The sequence below is a fragment of the Ailuropoda melanoleuca genome, chromosome 7 (assembly GCF_002007445.2).
Source record: "Ailuropoda melanoleuca isolate Jingjing chromosome 7, ASM200744v2, whole genome shotgun sequence".
Taxonomy (NCBI): domain Eukaryota; kingdom Metazoa; phylum Chordata; class Mammalia; order Carnivora; family Ursidae; genus Ailuropoda; species Ailuropoda melanoleuca.
In genome coordinates this window covers 29,133,695-29,154,991 of record NC_048224.1, presented here as the reverse complement: position 1 = coordinate 29,154,991, position 21,297 = coordinate 29,133,695, and the positions used below count along the sequence as shown (strand labels likewise).

General features: G+C 51.8%; 1 protein-coding gene across 4 annotated transcripts in view; it reads right to left on the bottom strand.

Moving 5' to 3' along the window:
* COL15A1 (collagen type XV alpha 1 chain) overlaps positions 1-21,297 on the bottom strand; it is a 100,627-nt gene that overhangs the window by 29,413 nt on the left and 49,917 nt on the right. For 3 of the 4 annotated variants that reach the window (XM_034664187.1, XM_034664188.1, XM_011219326.3), the window contains exons 8-21: positions 19,667-19,822; positions 18,265-18,417; positions 16,710-16,859; positions 16,061-16,204; positions 13,462-13,521; positions 12,200-12,286; positions 11,030-11,155; positions 10,417-10,479; positions 4,417-4,452; positions 3,859-3,999; positions 3,591-3,659; positions 2,783-2,818; positions 2,591-2,674; positions 1,211-1,276 (exon numbers count right to left, since the gene is read on the bottom strand). In XM_034664187.1, coding sequence (XP_034520078.1) covers positions 1,211-1,276; positions 2,591-2,674; positions 2,783-2,818; positions 3,591-3,659; positions 3,859-3,999; positions 4,417-4,452; positions 10,417-10,479; positions 11,030-11,155; positions 12,200-12,286; positions 13,462-13,521; positions 16,061-16,204; positions 16,710-16,859; positions 18,265-18,417; positions 19,667-19,822 — 1,371 coding nt within the window. The remainder of the gene's footprint in view (positions 1-1,210; positions 1,277-2,590; positions 2,675-2,782; positions 2,819-3,590; positions 3,660-3,858; positions 4,000-4,416; positions 4,453-10,416; positions 10,480-11,029; positions 11,156-12,199; positions 12,287-13,461; positions 13,522-16,060; positions 16,205-16,709; positions 16,860-18,264; positions 18,418-19,666; positions 19,823-21,297) is intronic. The other variant, XM_034664189.1, reaches the window with a different exon arrangement.

The following is a 21,297-nucleotide window of genomic DNA, read 5'->3' as shown; positions in this document are numbered from 1 at the left end:
GAGAAGGGGTGGGGGCAGACAAGACCCAGGGACTCTTAGAACAGAGAGGCCAAATCGTTGCTTTGAGCCTGTACGTTGCTTTAGTAATAATCCCTCTAATACCCCAAACCTCCAATAGTTTGGGAAATACCAAGACCCTCTGTGAGAGCACTTTTGCTTGATAGCTGGCTTGCTTTAGGGGTTGATTACTGGGGTGTTTTGAATGTTCCAGATTATCAAGGAAAGGGAGCCCCAGTGGATATAGTGCAGAAGAGACAGTGGAAGGACTCACAACCAGGTCTCCCAGCAGGAGAGACTGGTTCTAGAAGACCCTCCCAGATATCTGCAGAAGTCTTGGGGAGAGCACCAAGGTCCCCCAAGACATGGGTGGTGGGGGTTCAGGCCAACCTCAGTGGGGACCACAGGAGTGGGTGACCCCCCGAAGACATCTGGGCTGCCCAGCTGTGGAAGCATAAGCCTCAGTCTCCATGTGGGCTTGCACAAAGTGCACCATTTGCAAAGGAGGTCCACATGCGCCACCCTCTCACGAGCTGCCCCAAAGCTGGTGAGGCATTATCAGAGAACGGGCTCAGAGGCTCAGGGTGGTGTGTGGCAGGTGGGCTGGGACCCCAGGGCTCCTCAGAGCTCTTTCCTCTCTCCCCAGTTGTCACCAGCAAATGCTGGGAGGTGCCATGGGAGTGTGTGGCCCAGGCCTCAGGAAGAAGCTTCCTTTCTCTTAGGTCCTGCTGTGGCCATAGACCAACTCTGTGGACTTGCAGAAATATTGTAGCTTCACTGAGTGTTCCTGATCTCTAACAGGGGGCTAGAAAGTCCGAAGCAAGTCATGTTTCTCCTTGTGCGCTGGTTTTCCCGTTAGCACAAGGTTTGGTCTCTCTAGGCTCTTCCCGTTCTGTGAAATGAGATCATGTTAAGAAAAGCAGGCCAATGCCATCAAATGGACGTCAATGGGTTTGTTACTTATGATTCTCTGATTTCCATGACACATACTTCTGAGACATGAGACTGGAAGCTTCCACTGCATTGGACAAAACTCCCCAATCAAATTAGTGTGATAGCAGTTTCTCAGAAATGCAAAATTCTTTTCCCCTTCTATTCTGACATATTCTAGCTCCATGCTTCAGGGGCTAAAAGGGTTCCAAACCAACCCAACTTCATTTCCACAGGGGCATCTGGGTAGGACCCTCATTCTAGGACAGCTATGGATACACACCGGAGGCCCCATGAGCTCAGGGATGTCCGAGAGATTCATGAATCCGTGGGTGATGTTGGTCAAAGACTGAAAAGAAAAGAAACAGACAATGAGACAGAGGGTAGCACATGTCCCACCCTGCTCCTGGCGGCGAGGCTTTAACTGAAGTCACCGCAGTGTGACAGAACACAGGCAGACATGAGAACACCCTAAACTCACTGCCAACACATCCATCCCCTCCCCCACTTCTTCAAAAACAGCCCTGCGCTGCTGTAGCACTTTCTTCTTTCAGTTAACCTTAAACTTGCACAATACATGAATGCCTGCTTGCTTTTAAAATTTTAAACACACATCTATATTTTTAAGCATATCTATATCTATCTATCTATCTATCTATCTATCTATCTATCTATCTATATCTTCACAGAAAGCTTGCAGTGCTGCTGGTGTGTGTGTGTGTCCATGTGCCTGTTTTACATAAATGGCATGAGGCTGTCTGTATTACTTTTCCACTTGCTTTCTCCAACCATACACTATAGTTCCACGTGGAACTGGGGGTATGGGCATTTTTAGTTTTAACGGATTGCTAAAGAGCTGTCTAAAGGGGCCATACAATTTACACTGTCGCTAAAGCGTATGAGATTAACTAGTTCACCACACCCTTACTCATGCTTCACATTTTTAATCCCCCCCGCCTTTTTTAAACTCTAGTCATCCTTTTTTTCCAGTTATTTGGGACTTTTTGTCTTTCTGTCATCTACCAGTAGGACATCATTTGTCTCCAAATGGCCACAGTCTTCACCAATGTGATGCCCTAACATGAAGGGGACCTTGCTCTGGTCCCAACCCCATCCCAGCCTTCTCTACAAATTTCCATCACTCTCCACGCCCTCCACAGCCATCAGCTTCCTGTGCCTTGGACACACCCACGTCTTTCTATTCTGAGATGTGGCTCAGAGTGTCCCTGCTACCTGACTTCTGGAAGTCCTGTCCCTCACACTTATCTGGTAAGATCCTTCTCAGCTCTCAAGTCTCTGCTCAAAGACACCTCCTCCAGAAAGTCTTCCTTAATTTCTCATCTCCCAAAACAACTTCCTCACTTGTTCCCCCACTTACGTCCCTCTACCTCTCTGTTACAGCTCTGTTACAGCCATTCTCTTGACTGCAAATTCTGCCAACCAGAGGAGTGTTCTGGAAGCACCAGGCGAGAGAACAGCAGTAACTGGGGTAGGAACAGACATGTAGGGCGTGCTGGCAGGTGGAAACTCCAATGCCAGATGCCTGCTGTGCACCCTCTGTGTAACCACCAGCCCCGAAGGCCCTGAACTGGTGGACAACCTTCTCTCCCCTTTAGCAAAGGCAGAAAATACACAGCCATGCTCCAACCTGGATGATACTCACACTGGACAAGACCTCGATGCGACCTGGTGGCCCCCTGGGTCCAGGGGGTCCCACAATGCTGGCTCCATCCATGCCTCTGTCACCCTGGATACAGCAGGTATATGGGGAAAAAATTCATTGTACATGGATAACTATGCGCCTAGAACCTGGCTGGAAATTTCCCCCAGCTCCACCTCAGATCTGTGACCTCACCTTGGGTCCCTGGTCTCCTTTTTCTCCTTTGGGACCCTGGTAAAACAAACAAACATTCTTTGTTTTTCTTCTCTTCACTTCGCTGACTCCCCATCTATCCTCCCATCTTGCCGTCTCTCCCTAAGCGCCCTTATGGATTTTGCCCACAGATAATGGGAGCAAAAGATGATGGGCCAATTCCCTTTCCAGAGTCAGAAAGAAGAAACACCCACAGAAGCTCTCTCCCAGAACAGGGTGAGTGTCCTCCTAACCCTGAATCTCAGAGCCCACCGCGTCTGGAGGATAGGGAAGGGTCTTATTTAACCATGGAGGGGCTATGCTGCTTGCCCCTATGAGGCTCTTTCTCCTGGACCGGTACGCTCAGCTCTGGGTCCCATCTGACAAAGATAGTGAGATCAGGGGTTGGTCCTCTGGAGAGCAGGAATCATTGCAGAAGATGGACCACACCTCCCTGGGGCTTGATGCAGCGGGGAGGAGCACCTGTCAGGACCCCGGGTTCTGAAATGAGGAAATTATGAGTACTGAAGGGGGCAGCAGGTAGGAGGCAAAGAAGCAGAGATGCTTGATGGTAAGGGACGAGAGAGAGAGAGATCTTTCAAGTTTTCCCCTATGGTGTTTTGTACAAAACATCTGTGCTGCTCCTCAAAGCAGCAAGCTATAAAGAGCACTTGGTCTCCCCGTGCACAGCTGGAAGCTGAAGGCACGGAGAGGGAGAATTACTGAAAATAGCAGAGCCAGGATGGCCCCCCACCGCTTCCTCACTCCAGCATGACAGTCCTCCAGATGAAGGCTCCCTGACTCAACCTACACTCGGAGCCACTGGTCCGGAGATTCTGGGCTCGTGCAACAGCCTGATGCTTCCAGACCCTTCAGTATCCTGGGGAAGGAAGGAGAATGAGAATTCCATATCCAGTTCCTGAGCACCTACTGGTGCCAGGTGTGAAGCTGGGCCCTGGGGCTGGGCTCGGTGGGGGAGTCACACCGTCTCTGCCATTGGGCCAGCGTTCTGTTAACTGGTTTTCCCAACAGTCCCTAGTGCACATTGTTCTTTCACCACAGAAAGGGGGGGAAAGTACCTCAAACCCAAGTCCCGCTGCACATCCAGGACCTGGGGGCCCTGGAGGTCCAGGAGGCCCCGGGGGTCCCATGACCCCAGGAGAGCCAGTTTGTCCATTTTTCCCTGGAGGTCCGGGTAAGCCTCTGCTGCCAGGGTCACCCTATAAGGAAGAGGACAGGTTTATTGTGCAGCCCTGAGTTCACTCGTGAAAGGGGTAACAAACATGCCTGGGTCCAAAAATCATTCTTTGAATTTAATGAGGTGGATGGATTCTCTGCTGGGCACTGCTTCGAGGTACAGAAACTGCTGTCTTGCTAACTGACATTTCACTTGAAGACAAGCTGATCCACTCTGTGCATGTAAGCATTTGTGTGGAGGGCGTGAGAGGGGGGCAGACACCGCCGCTTGTCCCCCGCCTCCATCTCCAGTCGTTCTGCTTTCCCTGAGCAGTTTCTGAGATCCGTCTCTCTCTGCTGCCTGACACGCAGACGCGCAGCACTCCAGCCCAACAGCCCAATCACAGTAAATCCGGAGAAAGGACAAGAGGGAAAAGAAAGCTTTTTTTTTTTTCTTTTACCTTTTCACCGACTGAGCCATTAGGCCCTCTTGCGCCCTGGAAAACACACACACACAATACACAACACAAGAAAAAAGGCCAATTAATATACATCTCATTTGGTATAATCAAAAGAAAAGAAAACGCAGAATTACTGACTCTTAGGTAACAGGATCTGAAAATGGTCTGACATCTCCAAACCGAGTGCATTATAGCCATCACTTTGCTAGGCAAGTTAGACTGAAAGCTTCAGAAATCCATTTTCCAACTATTAGCTCATTACCTACCTCAAGACTGAAAAGGAGAAGTTGAAGATTAACCAGTAAGAGATTGGAGGGGAAGAATTCCCTTGGAGAATTGTCCGTGTTCTGGCGGGTCCCTTACCCCACCCTCCCCTGACGCAAGTACAGGAATATGTCTCCTACTTGAAGCCAAGAAACGGGCTTCAAGAACTTGATATGTATTCCCCAGACTTTAGGAGATTTGTGGACCGATGACTGACTTTCTTCTGGATATATCTAAAGACCAAAAGCTGGCTGGGGTGGCCCCAGAATGGAGTCGGGGGGTATCACTCTAAAGTAGGTTGCATATCCATCCCCAGTGGGGATCACAGTATAGGTTTAGATGGGGGGGAGTTAGATGTGGATCTCATAGAATAGAGCCAGCTGTGAGCTCTGAGCAGAGGGGAGAACCAATGGGGAGCTGGTGGCCACGAGTGGTCAACCACAAGAAACATGGCCCTGTGGGCAGCAGGCCCCTAGTGGGATACTCGCTCAGGATCCACAAAAGAAGGAGCCAGGAAAAGGTCCTGACACCTGATGGGGATGTACCCACCATCTGTGGCTGTGCCCTTCTCCCCGGTCCCCTATTTCCCTGGGCTGGATCGCCCTTCTATATCAAATCTATAGAAAGGACAGAATGGGTAGTTCCAAAATAATAGACTCAAAAGTAAGATGGCAAATGACACTGAACCTGAAAATAGCGAGGAACGCCACAAGGAAAACACAGGAAGCGGAAGCCAGAGGTTTCAGTGGTGGAGGGAAAGCGCAAGGGAAAAAGTACCCTGCAGAGTGGTGGCAGAAGCCAGGAGCAGGGTGTGGCTCTCATGGGCAGATAGGTTGAAATTCTGGAGCAGGAAGGCCTACAAGCCCTGCCCATCCCCCCTCACCCCCCAGTCCCAGCTCCTACAAGAACAATAAGCCTTGTTTACTGGAGTCAGGGCATAGGGCAGAGCCCAGAGTGCTAGGGGAACCCAGGGACGTGCAGCGGTACCCCAAACTCATAAGACCAGCTGCTGAGGGGCTCTGCCTGATGGCACACCCCACTGCCACCATCCGCTCCCTGAAACCTGCAAGTTTCCGAAGTAGCTGCCGCCCAACCCCCAACAATCCCCAACTCCCCAACAATCCATAGGCACAGAGACAGAAAGCAGAAAGAAGCGAGGTTCCAATTCCAAAGCAAACACACAAGCAAGAAACAGCACACATCCGAGGGAAGGCAACACTGTGAAGGGGAGGCGGCAGTGCCAGCAACGGGATGTATGCCCGGAGAAGGAGCGTGAAGAGCACAAGCCCATCGGGACTCCCAGTGTATACAATGCATATTCTCAGGGAGAAAGGGGAGGGTATTCCAGCCACGAAACACGCACAAACAATCATGAAATAAGCACAGTGGTTATACAAAAGAAACAATCAGAGATCTGAGAAACAAAAATACGGAACTGTTGGAAGGAAGTGCTCTATAAGGGCTGAATCATACAGATGTACATGAGGAGGGAGTTCCAGAATCAGGCTGCAGCCCCCCCCCACACCAGGACATGAGGGGGTGTTGGAGGGGGAAGGGGTGCTGGGAGAAGGAAGCGGTGGTGGCCGGGCTCAGAGGCTTCTCTGCCAACTAGCCTGACCAGAGAGAAACCTCATGGGACTTTTCATTGTGGGCAGAAACAAAAAGAACTGCATTCCGGTTCCGCGGCCTTGTCTGGAGGCTACGGTTTTCGCGCCTGCTTTTCTTGGATGTGACCAGCCACGCTGTCCTCTGCGGCCTGTCGCCATCTGTCCTTGAAGGAAGAGCCAACCTTGTGCACCTTTCCAGAAACAAGTCACATCGCAGTCAGGGATTATCGTGAAAAGGAAGTTAAATTAGCCTCCTCTCTTGACTTCTGGACTCTATCCTCTGAAAGCCTTATTGTGTTGCCAGCTGAGCGCGTTAAAGAAAATTATGATCAGAAAGTGAAAAAGTCTTTCTTAAGTTACGTTCCCGGCTCTTCGAGTCAAGAGTACATCTTGTAGCAGTTTCAAAGGGAGTTCTGGAAGATATTTTAGACCTTGAGGTATCTGTCTCAGAAACAGATGATTTTATCCAGCTTGTACATGCAAAAAGGCAGTATTTGGACCCATTCCATCAGCTTACAGATTCGGTGGCCACCATTTTGGAATCTGAGCAGATCGGCTTCGGGCCCAGAAGAGCTCATCTTATTGGAATTTACATGAACAGGTACACTGGAAACCGGGAACTCCAATTACGAGAGTCAGCAAAGACTCCCTGCTCCCAAAATGATGGTGGTAGAGCTATACGTCATTGCTCAGTGTGAGACATGAGGATCTTGGAATTCCAACCAGCCAAGCTGTGGGGCTGGCTGTGGTGGTGAAGTATGGAGAGGCCAGTTCCGCAACAGAAATACTGCAACAGACCGAGGTGCAGGAGTGCTACAAAATCATGCTTCAGAATTCATTAGAAATTTCCACTCGTTACGGTAGTTGGATTTGCTAAGAACTTTATTAGACTTCAATGTGCAGGAACATCAAAGAACCTAATAAACACATCGATTTTTTTTTTCCCTGCTGTGGTATCTGAGATGGCACAACTTCCTGCCTGGTGCATGTCTATCAGCAGAGTCGTGGTGTTTGTTATACTGATAACTTCAACTTGTTACAATTACAATTGACCATGGTCGATTTGGTTTGATGGAGGCCTATCGTCCTGATTTTGTACCAAACACATCTGATGGTTAAAGAAAAAATGAAATAGGAAATCGGGCCAATATTGGAACATTCAAGTGAAAGAAGCTGTTATCAGCTCCAAACCGATCACCGGATCTCTGTTAAACGTGGCTCACTGCTTGGTTCTTGAGGGGCACCCTGTTCTGTAGTGTGTAAGATTACGAGAATTGCTCAAAGCCCAAGTGGGGTGCAGTGGAGAAAGGAAAGTTGATGATGATTTACTTGCATGTCCCCTCTTCTCACCGGCAAGACAGAAGCTACTATACAAGGCCCAGCAGTGACATTTCAGCAGCTCAGTGAGATCACTCGAAGTCCGTTACTGGGAGCTCAATGCCCCTCAGCAATCCTGGGCACGGAAGAAAACTTCAAAACACAAACTCTTTCCTGCCTGGCTGTCCCAGCACCTTCTGACACCAAAGAATACCGTGAATGATTCAGATTATAAAAGGAGGACAAGAGTGGTGATTGTAAACACTACACGTGTACTGAAGATCTGGGTGGCACAGTGTGCGGGGCACAAGGCAGAAAGGCATTTTCCAGAGATCCATCTCCAGCATGTTCCAGAAGCATCCTTTCCAGAAGCATTCTGTAGCAGGGAAAGCAGGCTACTCTTCGCCTGTTTCTTCATGGGCTAAAGATCCCAGAGTAGCTGCTCATCTTAATTAGGGGAAAATAAATTGAGGAGTATGCCTGTCATTGAACTCAACATAAAACAGCCTATTTCATAAATTCTTAATGACCATTCACATTTTGATGACAATCCCAATTTGAAAATGATGAATATATAGGATAATATATATATTATATACATATTATATTATATATATATTATATACATATTATATTATATATATATATTATATATATTTTTTTCCTTTTTTGCCACACAAATAAGCCGGACCTTATTCTTTGGGGGAAAACTTCCCTTTAGACAACTGCCCAGACGAGTCTCCATGCCCTGCAAGCAAGAAGAGAGGCTGCTTTCTGAGCAGCATGAGGAACGATCCCCCTACACGTGTCCACGTGCTGCCTGGCAGGGAATGAGTCCCTTGTCACAGGAGGTGTGCAAGCTGAAGAACAGATATCATGGAGGGGAGTCAAGGATCAAATGTGTCACTGGATCCTATGTTGTGTGATGTCCCAGAGACTGCTCATTTTCTCTAGCACCTTCTGTTATTTGATATCCATACCATGCTCCTTGGTTTACTCTTAGCTTTTAAGAAATTTTTTTTTAGGTAAATGTTATCTGCAAGGTTTCCTTCAAGCTTTCTAGATGCAAAATCCCAAGTCCTTCTAGAGTCTGCTTTCACTTGACCAGAAAGCATCTTATGCACATGGTGTAACAAATTAGGACTCATAGCAAATTTGGGGGAGAAAACTGTAATTTCTCTCCAACGGCGATCCTGGGCGAGCCTGCTGCCCTGAGCAGTTGCAGACGGTGCCCGCCCCGTGTCAGTGTGCGGATGTGGGCATGGGTATTTTTAAATACCAGACGAGCAAGGGAGGGGTGTGAGGGGGCGGGTAGGGGAGAGCTGGTAAGAAGGACAGGGAAGAACAGTGTAGGTCTGTGATGCTTCCTGCAAAATCTAATTTCTTATGAAATAGTTGGTACATGTAAAATGAGTCCTATAAAGTTTGACAACTAGTTTCTTTCTTCTTTTTCTGAGAAATGAGCTTTCCACGAAAATTGAGTTACTGTTTTAATTAAAATAAACACATTTGAGAGCTGACGGAAACTGGAAATTCAGTTCAGCGAAGATGGTGGTGTCTGCGGAGTTAGCATTTTCCACAACTTCATGCAGTGGAGTCCACAGAAGGCCTTGCTCCCTATCCCAGCTGTGAGGGAGTCTCCTTCCTCTGAACCCTGGTGAAACTCATGACTCCATCACAGCAAGGAGGTTTACCTTATTTATTTATTTATTTTAGTGTTCCATGATTTATTATCTGCGTATATACCTTATCTTGATTGCTCTCCTTTGCGGGGCATGGCTTATCTCATCAAAGAGGCTGGGAACTGTTGTAGGGGCAGGAACCCCGCCCCTGCAGCACCATGTGGGGTGTGCAGACAGAGGACAACACAGGCTGACAGAGAATGAAGAGAGTGAAGGGAATGGCCAATTTGCTGATCAAGCCCTACCGGAGGCCTGAGCCAGAGTCTAAGGACATACGGACCGTGCAGAGCTGCTTGTCATGACAAGCTAACACAGGCTCAGAGGGGTCCTGGCAGAATCAATGCTGTGCTAATGGGAAGTGCAGGAAGGAAGGCTGCTTTCTGCTCATAAGGAGTCTGAAAGGGCTTCTCAGAGGGTATACCAGAACTGGCCCTTGGAGGACGAGGAAAGGGAAAGTCACCTGAGATGGAGAAAAAGCATGTGCAAAGGTCAGGGGGCCATCCAGGAGGAGCATGCCCAGAGCACTGCAGCAGGGCTGCTGGCTGACCCAGAGCCGTGTGAGGAACAGCAGAAGACGGAGTTGGGAAGGCAGGTCTGGGCACTGTCAGCGTTTGGTCCCGCAAGCAGCGGCAAGCCTCGATACTTCTCAGCAGAGACCAGAGGGAGCCTGCTGCAGGAGGATGGACAGGTAGGGCAGGTGGGTGGAAGCTGGATGGCGGGTGGGAAGAACGGGACACTGGCGAGAAGCCTGAAGCTGCGTTGCTGGCGAGGAGAGATGAACTTCAGATCAGGGCGGAGAGAGGCAAGGGATGTGGATGGCAGACAGATCAGTCCTGGCAACAGGTGCAGCACGGCAGGAAAGGGAGAGGAAGGAAGGCTTAGAGAAGATTCTGCCTTTGGGTCCTCGTGACTGGGTAGATGGCGGCACCATTCACTGAAGCTAGACACGCTAAGCTCAGGTTTGGGCATCAAGAGCCCTGGGATGGAGACATGCAGCGGAGAGACAATTAGGAGGGGATTAGAAAGGGTCATTCATTCACGTAAGAGGCACGGACAGGCCTAGAGGTCACAGGGGGGCAGTGTGGGCCTGGTGGTCCCCAAGTGTTGGACCCCTCCCACCCTGTCCTTACCTTCTCTCCCTTCATCCCAGGAAGGCCAGAGGCTCCATCGGCTCCAGGCTGTCCCTCAGGGCCCTGGGAACATCAATGACAATCAGCCCACAATATCTCTGATAAGAACCAAGTATGACCCTTTCCTAGAGAAGAAGGCCATGGCTGGGAGGACTGAGCAGGTGCTGAGGTCAGAGGGCCCAGGAGCCTTGTGTCAGTCTAGGGTGGACTGCCGGTCCCTGGCCCCAGCATGGCACTGCTGACCGTGCACCTGGGGATGAGTGTCCTTCACTCTGGCGGGGAGCTGGGGGCAGGGCCGGACCAGATGGTCTCTGAGGACCTCGTGCTACAGACTTAGCACTTTGATGTCCTAAGATTCCAAGATTCCATATGAGTCTGCATCTCCTATACTAAGATAAAGCAGCAAAGCAGTGCGCAGGATGGTTATTTCTTGGCTTCTGCTTCTTAGGAATCTTAGCAATGACTCAGCTGAGAACCTTTTGTTTACAAATGTTAGCAAGCTGCTCGCTCTCTGTTAGTAGCCTTCGAGCCGAGGTCTGGGCTCTGTATGCCCCTCCTTGGCTAGAAGAAGCCTCATGGCCATGGAGAAGGGGAGACGACCCCAGTGGCTCACCGGGGGCCCAGGTTCACCAGCAGCTCCATCCTCTCCAGGCGATCCAGGGGGTCCCATGAAAACATCAGTCCCTGGTTTTCCTGGAATCCCAGGTGAGCCAGGTGGGCCCGGGGGGCCTGGGGGACCCTAAAAAACAGATATCTGTTAAGAAACAGCGGGGGAGGGGATAAACATATACGAAGCGTGTATATTCCATCCATTTTCTCTGCTCTTCACTCTAACACTGCAAGTAGAGACCGATGGGGGAAACTGAGGCTCAGTGAGATAATGTGAGTTGATCTGGGCTCACACACTCACAGCTAATTATTAGAAGAGCTGGGATTTGAACCCAGGTCTTTCTGAGCCCATCATACCATGTTTTCTCCCCAGATGTGTGTATAAAATAAAAATTCAGTTAGAATTTTCAGAAGTGTTGTAATTTAGTTTTCTGATTACCTGACAGAGCAGTCAAAAACTGCCTATTGCGAACCCGTATTAAATCTCTTCCTGCAGCGTACCAGCCTCTTTAGCCTCCAGCTGGGATGGCTGATCCCACCAGCCTGGAAGACGCACGTGGCTCTCACCGCCCCTATCCAGTGAGTCCAGAATCCTTCTGGCCTCACCCTAAGGAGTGGGCTGAGGGGCAACTGAGTGGAGTCTTCTAGGTGGAGATTCAGCACAGGGGTTCACAGTGAGGTTGGGACTCGGGACAAAGCCCCCAGCTGCAGCTGGAGCAGGGAGGTGCTCCCCAGAAACCAGTGAGGGCCCTGCCTTGGTCAGGAGGCTGAGGGAGCAAGAGCGAAGAGGAGAAGTAGTGGTTGAAGAGGTAGGAGGGGTTGCCTCAGGGTAGGGAGGAGTTCCAGAAGGGTCTGGAAGCCAAAGTGTGAAATACCCCCTAGAGAAGAGTCCAGCGGTTCTCTGGAATGGGTAAACGGGATGGGGGCAAAGCCAAGTAAGAGGTGAAGATCATGGACATACTTGCTGTGGGACAGCCCTAGATGCCAGGGAAAGGGGACAAGTGGCAAAGTAGAGGTCCTGAATAGAAACTAGGGCTCATATTCACTTAAAACAGAACAAAACTGATCCAAGTGGAAAATGCCAAATATAGACACATGTGGAGGGGAAAAAAGAATCCTCCCAATTATTGAAAAGGCAATCCCAGACAGCAGGTTGTGCCACCCTCACACTTACTCTTAACAGCTCCTCACTGTGCACCAGGTCCCCAGAGCCAACGTCCAAGTCCCAACCCAGGCCGGAGCCCTCCGCCTCAGCTACCACCTGGAGAGAGAAGAAATTCCCACCACTTAGTTTCACCTGCCACTCCCTAAGGACAACCATGTCACCAAGTCTTCCCTTACTCTGTAGCCCTGTAGCTGCTGCTGCCAACCTTCCTCCTGGCCTTCTCTCCCACTCCCCTCCACCCCTCTCTTCCTCTTCCACCACCTCCCGCTGCACAGCCAACGGGCAGCTGGTCCTCAAACATACTATGGTCTTTCACATCTTCTCAGCCTCCCTTCCTGCCTTTCAAACTCCTACTCATCCTTCAAGGCCTAGTTCCACTGTCACCACATCCAGGCAGCCCTCCCACCCCATTTCCGGGTGGAGGTGGAATTTATCTCTCCCTACTCTCTGTTCCTCACCAACCTCCGCTGAGGTCTTGATTTGGTGGTAGGACCACCTGACTCAAAGCTCAGTTGTGTGTATGTCTGGCAGCCCCTCTAGACTAGGACCCCTCCAGGGTTGGCCCATCCTGAGGTACCTCTGGATGCCCAGTATCTTAGCACAAGATCTGGTACCAAGAAGGTATTCAGTGCATACTTGTTGAATGCCATCAAATTCCTCCAAAGAACAAAAGGGAATTTAAAAAAACCCTTTCTGGGACTTCATTCCTGAGCATAAGAACCAGGTGAAGTGGAACTCAATCACGGAACGTGCATGGAGCACACACTCCGAGGCCCCAAGAAGGAGCTGGGCTGGAGGTCAGGGCAGGGTTGAGAAGGGTAGCAGTGGCGTGTGCATGCAGGTGGGAGAAGGCAGGTGGGGACAGGGGGCTGCTGCCACCATCTGAGGAACCAGGTAGACTCGGGGCTTGAGACTGACTGGATGGGGCACGAGAGGCAAGAAGGGCCACTGGAGGAGGTTTCCTGATTTCTGTCTTGGTATCCAGGAAGATGGAGTGCCACTCCCAGAAATGGGGAGTCTGGAGGGAGGAGCAGTTCTGGGGCATGGTGAGGAGTCATTTGGGACGTGGTTGAGAGACAGGTTGGCCATTCTGGGCGCAGGATATAAACGGGATGTAAACAGACTCTGGTCCGGAGCAAACTGAGGGTTCTGATAGAGGAGAAGGCCCGACATCTCACTGGAAGGCACCCTGAACCTTCGCCTGTGCCCATCTCTCAGCATCCCAGCCCCTGCATGCTGTGTGTGTGTCGAGCCTGGAGAGGGGGTCTCACCGTGGGTCCAGTAGGCCTGGCAGGTTCAGGGTGGCCAGGAAGCCCCTCCCCAGCTTCACCCTAAAGAGAACAAGCTGGTCAGTGGAGCTCTGGGCACCCCCCCACACACACACTGTCCCCTCTCCTCCCTGTGGACACCACTCATCTTTAAGATGAGGCTTATGCAGAGGGGAAGAAGGCTTTGTTCATGAGCCAGCCCAAGGGGCACTCGGCCCATGCTGGGCTCAGGAGCCCTTCATTTCTGCATCACACGCATAGCGTGGATGGGACTGATGGAAGGAAGGAGGCAGTAGGGACCCTCCCCATCCCACCATCTAGGGTCCCGCCACCCCACGCCCTGGTCCAGGTCCTGCGAGAGCATGGTGGCCATGAGGTAGGTCCTGGCTACCCTGCTCCTTCCACCAGCCCCGTAGCCTGTCCAGAGCCTTTATTGCTCGTAGGCCTGCCTCCCCGGGACCGTGCGCTCCTGGAGGACAGGCATGGTGCCTGAATCCCCTCCAGGCCCCAGTGCCCGGCCCTTGGCCAGAGCTCAGGGAATGCTTTCAGAGTGACAGGAACACCCACTTGGAAAGGAGAAGGAGAAAAGAAAAATGAAGCAGAAAATGGGAAAGGGCAGCATCCCAGGGGGCATTTAGCTGTCACAAAGGGTCCAGAGAAATGGCTGCTCTGACAAAAAAAGGTGACAGAATGGCCTCAGCCACCAAAAGGAATGGAAACATGAATAGTAAATTCGCATGAAACCTGTGTGGTGTGATGCCCTCCTCAGACTCCCTGACTGCTCCCCGGAACCCTGCTGGCATCTGAAGTCCACTGAGGAGGCAGGCTCAAAGTGAGGAAACCACCCTCCCCAGACCCCAAGCCCTCCCTCCCCTCCAACCCCACCGGCAGCCTCATGAGCATTCTCCTGGGGGAGGCGGGGGGGGGGGGCAGAGAACCGGGACCAGCACGCAGACGGATAGGGTCCCCAGAGACAGCCAGGTTGCTGCCTCTGGCCTGAGCAGGCTCTGTGGGTGGGGCCTCCGCAGGCTGTGGGGCTCCCAGGGGCCCTGGCCCTGGTTGCTGTGGGCACAGCCCCGTGGTGACAGTTAAATGTCACTGCTGCTTCAGAAGAAGCCCATTATCCTGTGGTGACAGACACCAGATAAGGCATTCCCATCAACGTCACCTCATTTCATTCTGACAACATCCTCGAGGGGTAGTCATCGCCACCCCCATTTTACAGATGGAGAAACTGGAGCACAGAAGTGCTAAAGACCTCTCTGGAAACTCCACAACTACCAAGAAGCAAACCCAGGTCTCTAAAGCTCCCATGTGCCCAAGCTTTCCCAGGAAGAAAATCAAAGGCAGAGCCTGGAGCCCAGCCACAGAACAATAGAATTGGAAGGACCCTCTGATTATAAATGGGGAAACTGAGCCCTGCAGAGGCCAAGGTCACCAGTCGGTGAGGAGAGGTGGCCAGAACTAAGCCCCACGCCTTTTTTTGGTTCTCCCAGACTCCCAATTCGGTCTCCTTGAGCCTTGGTCCTCTTACCGCTTCTGCCCTTTCCTTGACCAGAGCTGACTGTGTTAACCCCAAACAACACGCTCCAGGCACCTGACCAGAGCCAATGCGTTCTCCAGAAGGGTCACAGCACCAGCCTTTTCTGCTTGGGGCCCAACCTGCCCTCTCCTTCCCACATGGCCTCTCTGAGCCAAGACAAGAAGATGTCGTTTCACGGTTGTTAATACGAGTTAGTAAAGAGCTTCTCAGAAGTAGTAAGAGCATCAGCACGGCCACCAACATGGCTGCTTTAACTAGACAACCGTACGGGGTTCGTCCTGGAGCACTGTGATGGGTCACATGGGTCACATGCCTGTAGCTTGAGTCAAGGCTTTGAAAGTGCAAGTGACCAGGTGACTCTGGTCACCAGATTGTCCCTCAAAATATTCACATCTGAAGAGCAGCTTCATTCAGATTCACACTCGCCCATGCTGAGAATCAGTTCTGGGGTTCCCAATTCTAAGACACAAAGTCACAGCCCTTAACTGGTGACAATGCTGGGCATGCATACGGAGCTTTCCAAACATTCCTAGACCTGCATCCTCGACTTGAACTCACGGCTATCCTCCTATAAAGAGGAGGAAATTAGGCCCAAAGAAAAGAAAGGGTTTGCGTGAGGTCACACAGGTACAGCCCAGAATTACAGAAATGCATGGGGGAAGGGACATGGAGGTCACCCACACACACCTCTGAGTCCCTGCTGAATCTTACAAGCTTCCCCGAGTCAGAGATGGGACTCTCGTGACATCTGAGATGGGGTCTAGGCATCTTTGGCTAGCTCTGCCTGTTACAAAGTTCTCATTTGAATTTGGGGACAATTTGGGTCATGAAGCCAGGTGCCCTAGCTTTTTGCCTCTTGCTTTTCCCTCTGCACCCTGCAGCCTCCTGTGTGTTCCCCGGTTGCATAACCCTCAAATGCCCAAACCTGGAACTCGATGAGCCAAAATGGAACCCGCCTCCAAGCAAGCCAGGGGCGGGTCCCTCCCAGGACTCTGGCCTTTCTTTTTCTTCTCCATTAAGACAGGCCACGCCAAATCCTTGCCCCTCTATGCCACTTACCAGAGTGACCCCTCTTTCAGAAGCCACTGTGGGTATGGGCAGTGGGGGCCTCTCAGGGGGGCTGCTGTCCAGCTCTTCTGCCACAGTCACGGGCAGGGGCTCCTCCGTTGCGGCTGCTGCTAGGTCTTCCTCATCACCAGAACCCTGAAAAGCAAAACCAACAAGAGGAATCACCCCACCTGGCCTGTGACGCAAGGCACAGCACGCTGCCGGAGAGTCCGAGTGACCGTCATTCCTACGGTGTTAGTCCAGTTTCACCACACTTGTTTACCCTCAACCGTCCTTACGCGCGACACAGTCACAGAAGCACAGACTCATAATCCCCCTCCCATACACGCATCTCCTCTGGCGATGGGGTGCTCCTTCCCTCCTCCCCCTAGCAACCCTTTCCCCTGCCCACTTGGCAGCACTCTGAGAAAATTCTTGGACAAAGCTAGAAGCAGCAGGGTTGGGCACCTGATTCCCTGATCTGCTCTATCATGCTCCTTCCAGGCACCCTGCCTCCCTCCAGTGGCCCTGACCCAGATCTGCGCTCTCCTGAAGCTGAGTGTTGCATTTGCCTCCGGGAAAGCCAGTGACTGTTCCTGTCTCAGGACGCTGACCCCTCTCCCTGCTGTGAGCCAGACAGAAAACGCCAGGAGACACTTACAGAAGTGGCTGCTTGCTCAGGGGCCGCTGTGTGTGTAGGGGGAACCAGGCCTCCTGTGGGGACCCCGTGAGTCTCCTCTTCCTCAGAAGTGCTGGGGGGCACTTCTGCTGCAGATTCTGGTGTTGTGAACATTCCTTCACTGACTGCACCCTGAAACAAAAAAGGCATGAAAATCGGCCACTTCTTGTACCCCCCTGGTTCAGCAGGTGTGTGACTGCAGGGAGGAAGCCGCCGGGTGACCAGATAGATAACTAACGTGGCCATAGGTTTGTTCATGCAAGACCCGGCTTGGCCTACAGAGCCCCAGAACCCCAGGCTGGAGAGCACCTCTCAGGTCAGTTCACCCATCCCCTGGGCGCCCCTACGGCACATCGCTGCCGAGTGTTTTGGCCGGTTAAGTGTCCAATGAGCCACCCAGGTGCTCTGGGATGGTGCTTCCTTGACAAAGTGGTATTTGAGCTGAACTCTAAAGGATAAGCCAGGATTAAAGGCAGGGCAGAGGGAAGAAAAGGTTCTAAGCAGAGAGGAGAGGGTCTGGGCACATTCAAGAAACTGAAGGAAGGTCAGTGAGGTGGGAGAACTGAGAGCCAGGGAGACAGTGACCCAAGATGTGGTCACCGAGGCTGGCCAGGCCAGACCCTGAAAGGCCTTGTGGTCACGTGGGGGAGCAGGGTCTGCAGCGAGGGTGATGGGAAGCTCCAAGCAGAGGGCTGCCCCACAGGAGAGTCGGGGGAGAGGATGGAGGAAGTGAGGCAGGGGCCTCAGCCATTGTCTGGACTGGAGATATGCTGTCTCGGTCCACAGGATAGTACTGGGAAAGGGTAGAAGTGTGCAGGTGCATAGGGGGTTTAGGTAGAACCAACAAGACTTGATGCTTGATAGGATATGGGGAGTGAGGAAGACAGAAGAGAATTCTGCATTGGCCAACTGGGGGGCGATGGTCCCAATCTTTTGAGGTGGGAACACAAGAATGGACACGAGGAGTCCAGATTTCGGTCTGAGTCTGAAGAACTTGCAGGACAGCCACTGTAATGACATCTTAGGGACAGACCTGCCAGGTGTCCTGAAATACCTGCATCTCACCTCCACTAGCTGGGAATACTGTCTCCATGCTGCCTAAGGAGAGGGTGAGGAGGCTTGGCCCTGCCCTTGACCCTGATCTTCCCCTGCCCTCTGACAGACCATGCTTGTGCCCAGAAATTGGCCATGGCTGTGCCCACCATCACCTCTTCTGCTCACATCCAGGCTCCTCCACCCTGGCTCCTGCCCCACTGCTGGTGGAGGTAGTGGGCCCCCGGGACTACCCCGCCTCGCTGGCTCTCCACCTCCCTCCAGCCTGGCTCCCCACTGGCCTGCTGGGGCTGTCAGCATGTGCAGTCCCTGAGCCAACAGAATTCCAGCACACATGTACCCAAGCCCGGGCCAGCTCTCCTTCAGAGAAGTGCCCCATTCAGGCTCCTTTGGATGCGCTGAGCAGAATGAAGACTGGTCCTCTGAGAAGGTCAGGACCTGCTCCAGCTATGACCTCAACCCTGAGGCACTCCACACTCCTTACCCATGTAACCCCTTCTCCAGCGTCCTGGATGGCCGTGGAGAGGGTCGCTCCCCCTGTGGGTGCACCGCCGGCCTCCACGTCCCCGGAGGTGGTGACGGGCACCTCAGCCTCCCCAGCTGTGGTGGCCGCCGAGCCATCTTCACCATCTGCACCCTGAGCGGGAAGACGCCACGAGAGAGCCGTCAGCAGTCTGCTGTGGTCAGTGTGGCCAGAGGCAGCAGACAGCCCGGGCCCCTCGGGCACCTGCATGCCATCACTTCCTCGCCTTCAAGGCACCTGCACATCCCAGACATCACCTTGCGCTGACGTTGCAAATGTGGCACCCAACCAGAAACCCATGTCTCGCACACCACTTGAGGCCTGAGCCCCTGGCCGGGGTGCCACCTGCGTGGTTCAGCCCACTCCTCCCTGCCACCCTCGGTGCCGGCCACCTCAGTCCCTGCCGTCTCCCTTCTGCTACTCCCGGGAGGGAGGGCTTTCACCAATGCCCCGGTCGTGGTGCTGGGGCAAAACCCAGGGTCTTGCAATGCACAGCCTTTGTCCTCATTAGAGAAGTTGGCTGCCTTCACTGATGGCTTGCTCGTCTCACTCTCCTTCCAGCCCTCCGGCATCCCTAACCCTGCCCTCCCCACGGTCACCACCAGTCATGGTGGCAGATCCACAGGGGGCCTTCCAAGCCTCTACTCACTGAGACTTTTGGCAGGATATGACATCACTGACCAAACCCAGAGCAAGCCAATACAACCTGTTGCCTGGACCACAACACAGCCTCTGATCCCAGCCCCCGGCCTCCAGGCTTGCTTCTCCCACCCTTTCTCTTTCTAAGTCCTCCTCTGACTGGGCCACTAGCCCTTCAGTGATTCCCTGCTTCTGAACACACTCCAGCTCCAACTCGTGGCTCCCAGGGTCTCAGGGGCCTCTCCAGCCACATTCCCTGCCCGCCCCCCACTCACATATGACCCTCTTTCCTTGTTTCTGTTGATGCCTCCAGGCCTCTGCTCCTGCTGGCCTACCTCCTGGAACACCTGTCTCTCTCCCACCTGCCAGGCTCCTGACAGGAGTCCCCATATTCTCGCCTTCCGCATCCTTTCCCCAGGAAGGCTTCCAGGACCCCCACATCTGGGTTCTGGGCCCCTTTTGGTGCTTCTCCTATTGCACCTCTTATGGCTCTGTCCCCAGGAACTGGTCTATCCTAGTTACCTGTGCCCAGCGTAACACATCACTCCACAAACATCCCCTGAATGAGGCAACAGACCCCTCAGCCTCTGAATCAGTGTCTACTCAGACTTGATCCCACAAGGCCATCACCCTGCATTCTGCAGACCGATAAGGAAGACCAGTGACTGCACCCACCTGAGATGCCCACCTCTCCCGGAAACAGCATATGCTCTGAGCTACTTACCAGAGTGACCCCTTCCCCCATGTCCTCAGTGAACAAGGAGAAGGCTGGCCCCCCAGTGGGCACAATGCTGGCCTCTGCTTCCCCAGCGGTGCTGGCAGGCACCTCAGCCTCCCTGACTGTTGCCGTGGCTGCCAAACCTTCTTCAGCATGCAGACTCTGAAACAAAAGCATCATGAGGGACCATGTCACTGGGCCCATGGCTCTGATTGGTGTGCCTGTGGCTGGACAGAACAGATAGCCCACACCTCTCTCTCTATCAGCTTGCATTTCTGTAGCTTCCTTCTCTTAAAGCATTTTCTTATCTGTGACATCACCCCAGTCCCACCACAGTCCTAGAATCACAGAATGCCAGGGACAGGAGAGATTGCAAGGCAACCGGATCTCCTGTTTGATTCCAAGCACTTGTTTGCACATGCCCCATGACCAGGAGGTCCCTGTCTCCCGAGTCAGCCTGCTCCAGCTCCACACACTTCTATCTAGACACATCTGTCTCCCTGTGACCTCCCCCATGTGCCCGTCCAGAAGCCATAAAAACAAGTCGATGCCTTTGCTCCTGACGGAGATTCAGAGATATACAGGCAACAATGCTGTCCTCCCCCAGCCTTCTCCAGACTGAACCCCATGATTCTTCTCTCCCTGGGTCTCAGTTTCCTTAGGAAATGCATAACCTTCTCTGGAGGTTAACACAGCAGATGCATGAAATGGAAACAGCAGTTTGGCTGCTAGTGTCATCAAACTATGCTTTATCTCACTTTCCCAACATTTCTTTTTCTTTTAAATTTGGGAATAACGAGACTGAAGAAAGAGAAATTAGGGAATCCATCCCATTTACAATAGCACCAAAACCATACGTTACCTTGGAATTAACTTAACCAGAGACATAAAGGACCTATATTCTAGAAACTATAAAGACATTGAGGACATTGAGGACATTGAGGACATTGAGGAAAGACATTGAAAGACACTGAGGAAGACATAAAAAGATGGAAAAATATTCCATGCTCATGGATCGGAAGAATTAACATAGTTAAAATGTCCATGCTATCCAGAACAATCTACACTTTCAATGCTATCCCAATCAAAATACCGAGGACATTTTTCAAAGAACTGGAACAAATAATCCTTAAATTTGTATGGAAACAGAAAAGGCCCCGAATCTCCAAGGAACTGTTGAAAAGGAAAAACAAAGCTGGGGGCATCACAATGCCGGATTTCGAGCTGTACTACAAAGCTGTGATCACAAAGACAGCATGGTACTGGCACAAAAACAGACACATCGACCAATGGAACAGAATAGAGAACCCAGAAATGGACCCTCGGCTCTTTGGGCAACTAATCTTTGATAAAGCAGGAAAAAACATCCGGTGGAAAAAAGACAGTCTCTTCAATAAATGGTGCTGGGAAAATTGGACAGCTACATGCAAAAGAATGAAACTTGACCACTCTCTCACACCATACACAAAAATAAACTCCAAATGGATGAAAGACCTCAATGTGAGACAGGAATCCATCAAAATTCTAGAGGAGAACATAGGCAGCGACCTCTACGACATCGGCCAGAGCAACCTTTTTCATGACACATCTTCAAAGGCAAGAGAAACAAAAGATAAAATGAACTTATGGGACTTCAT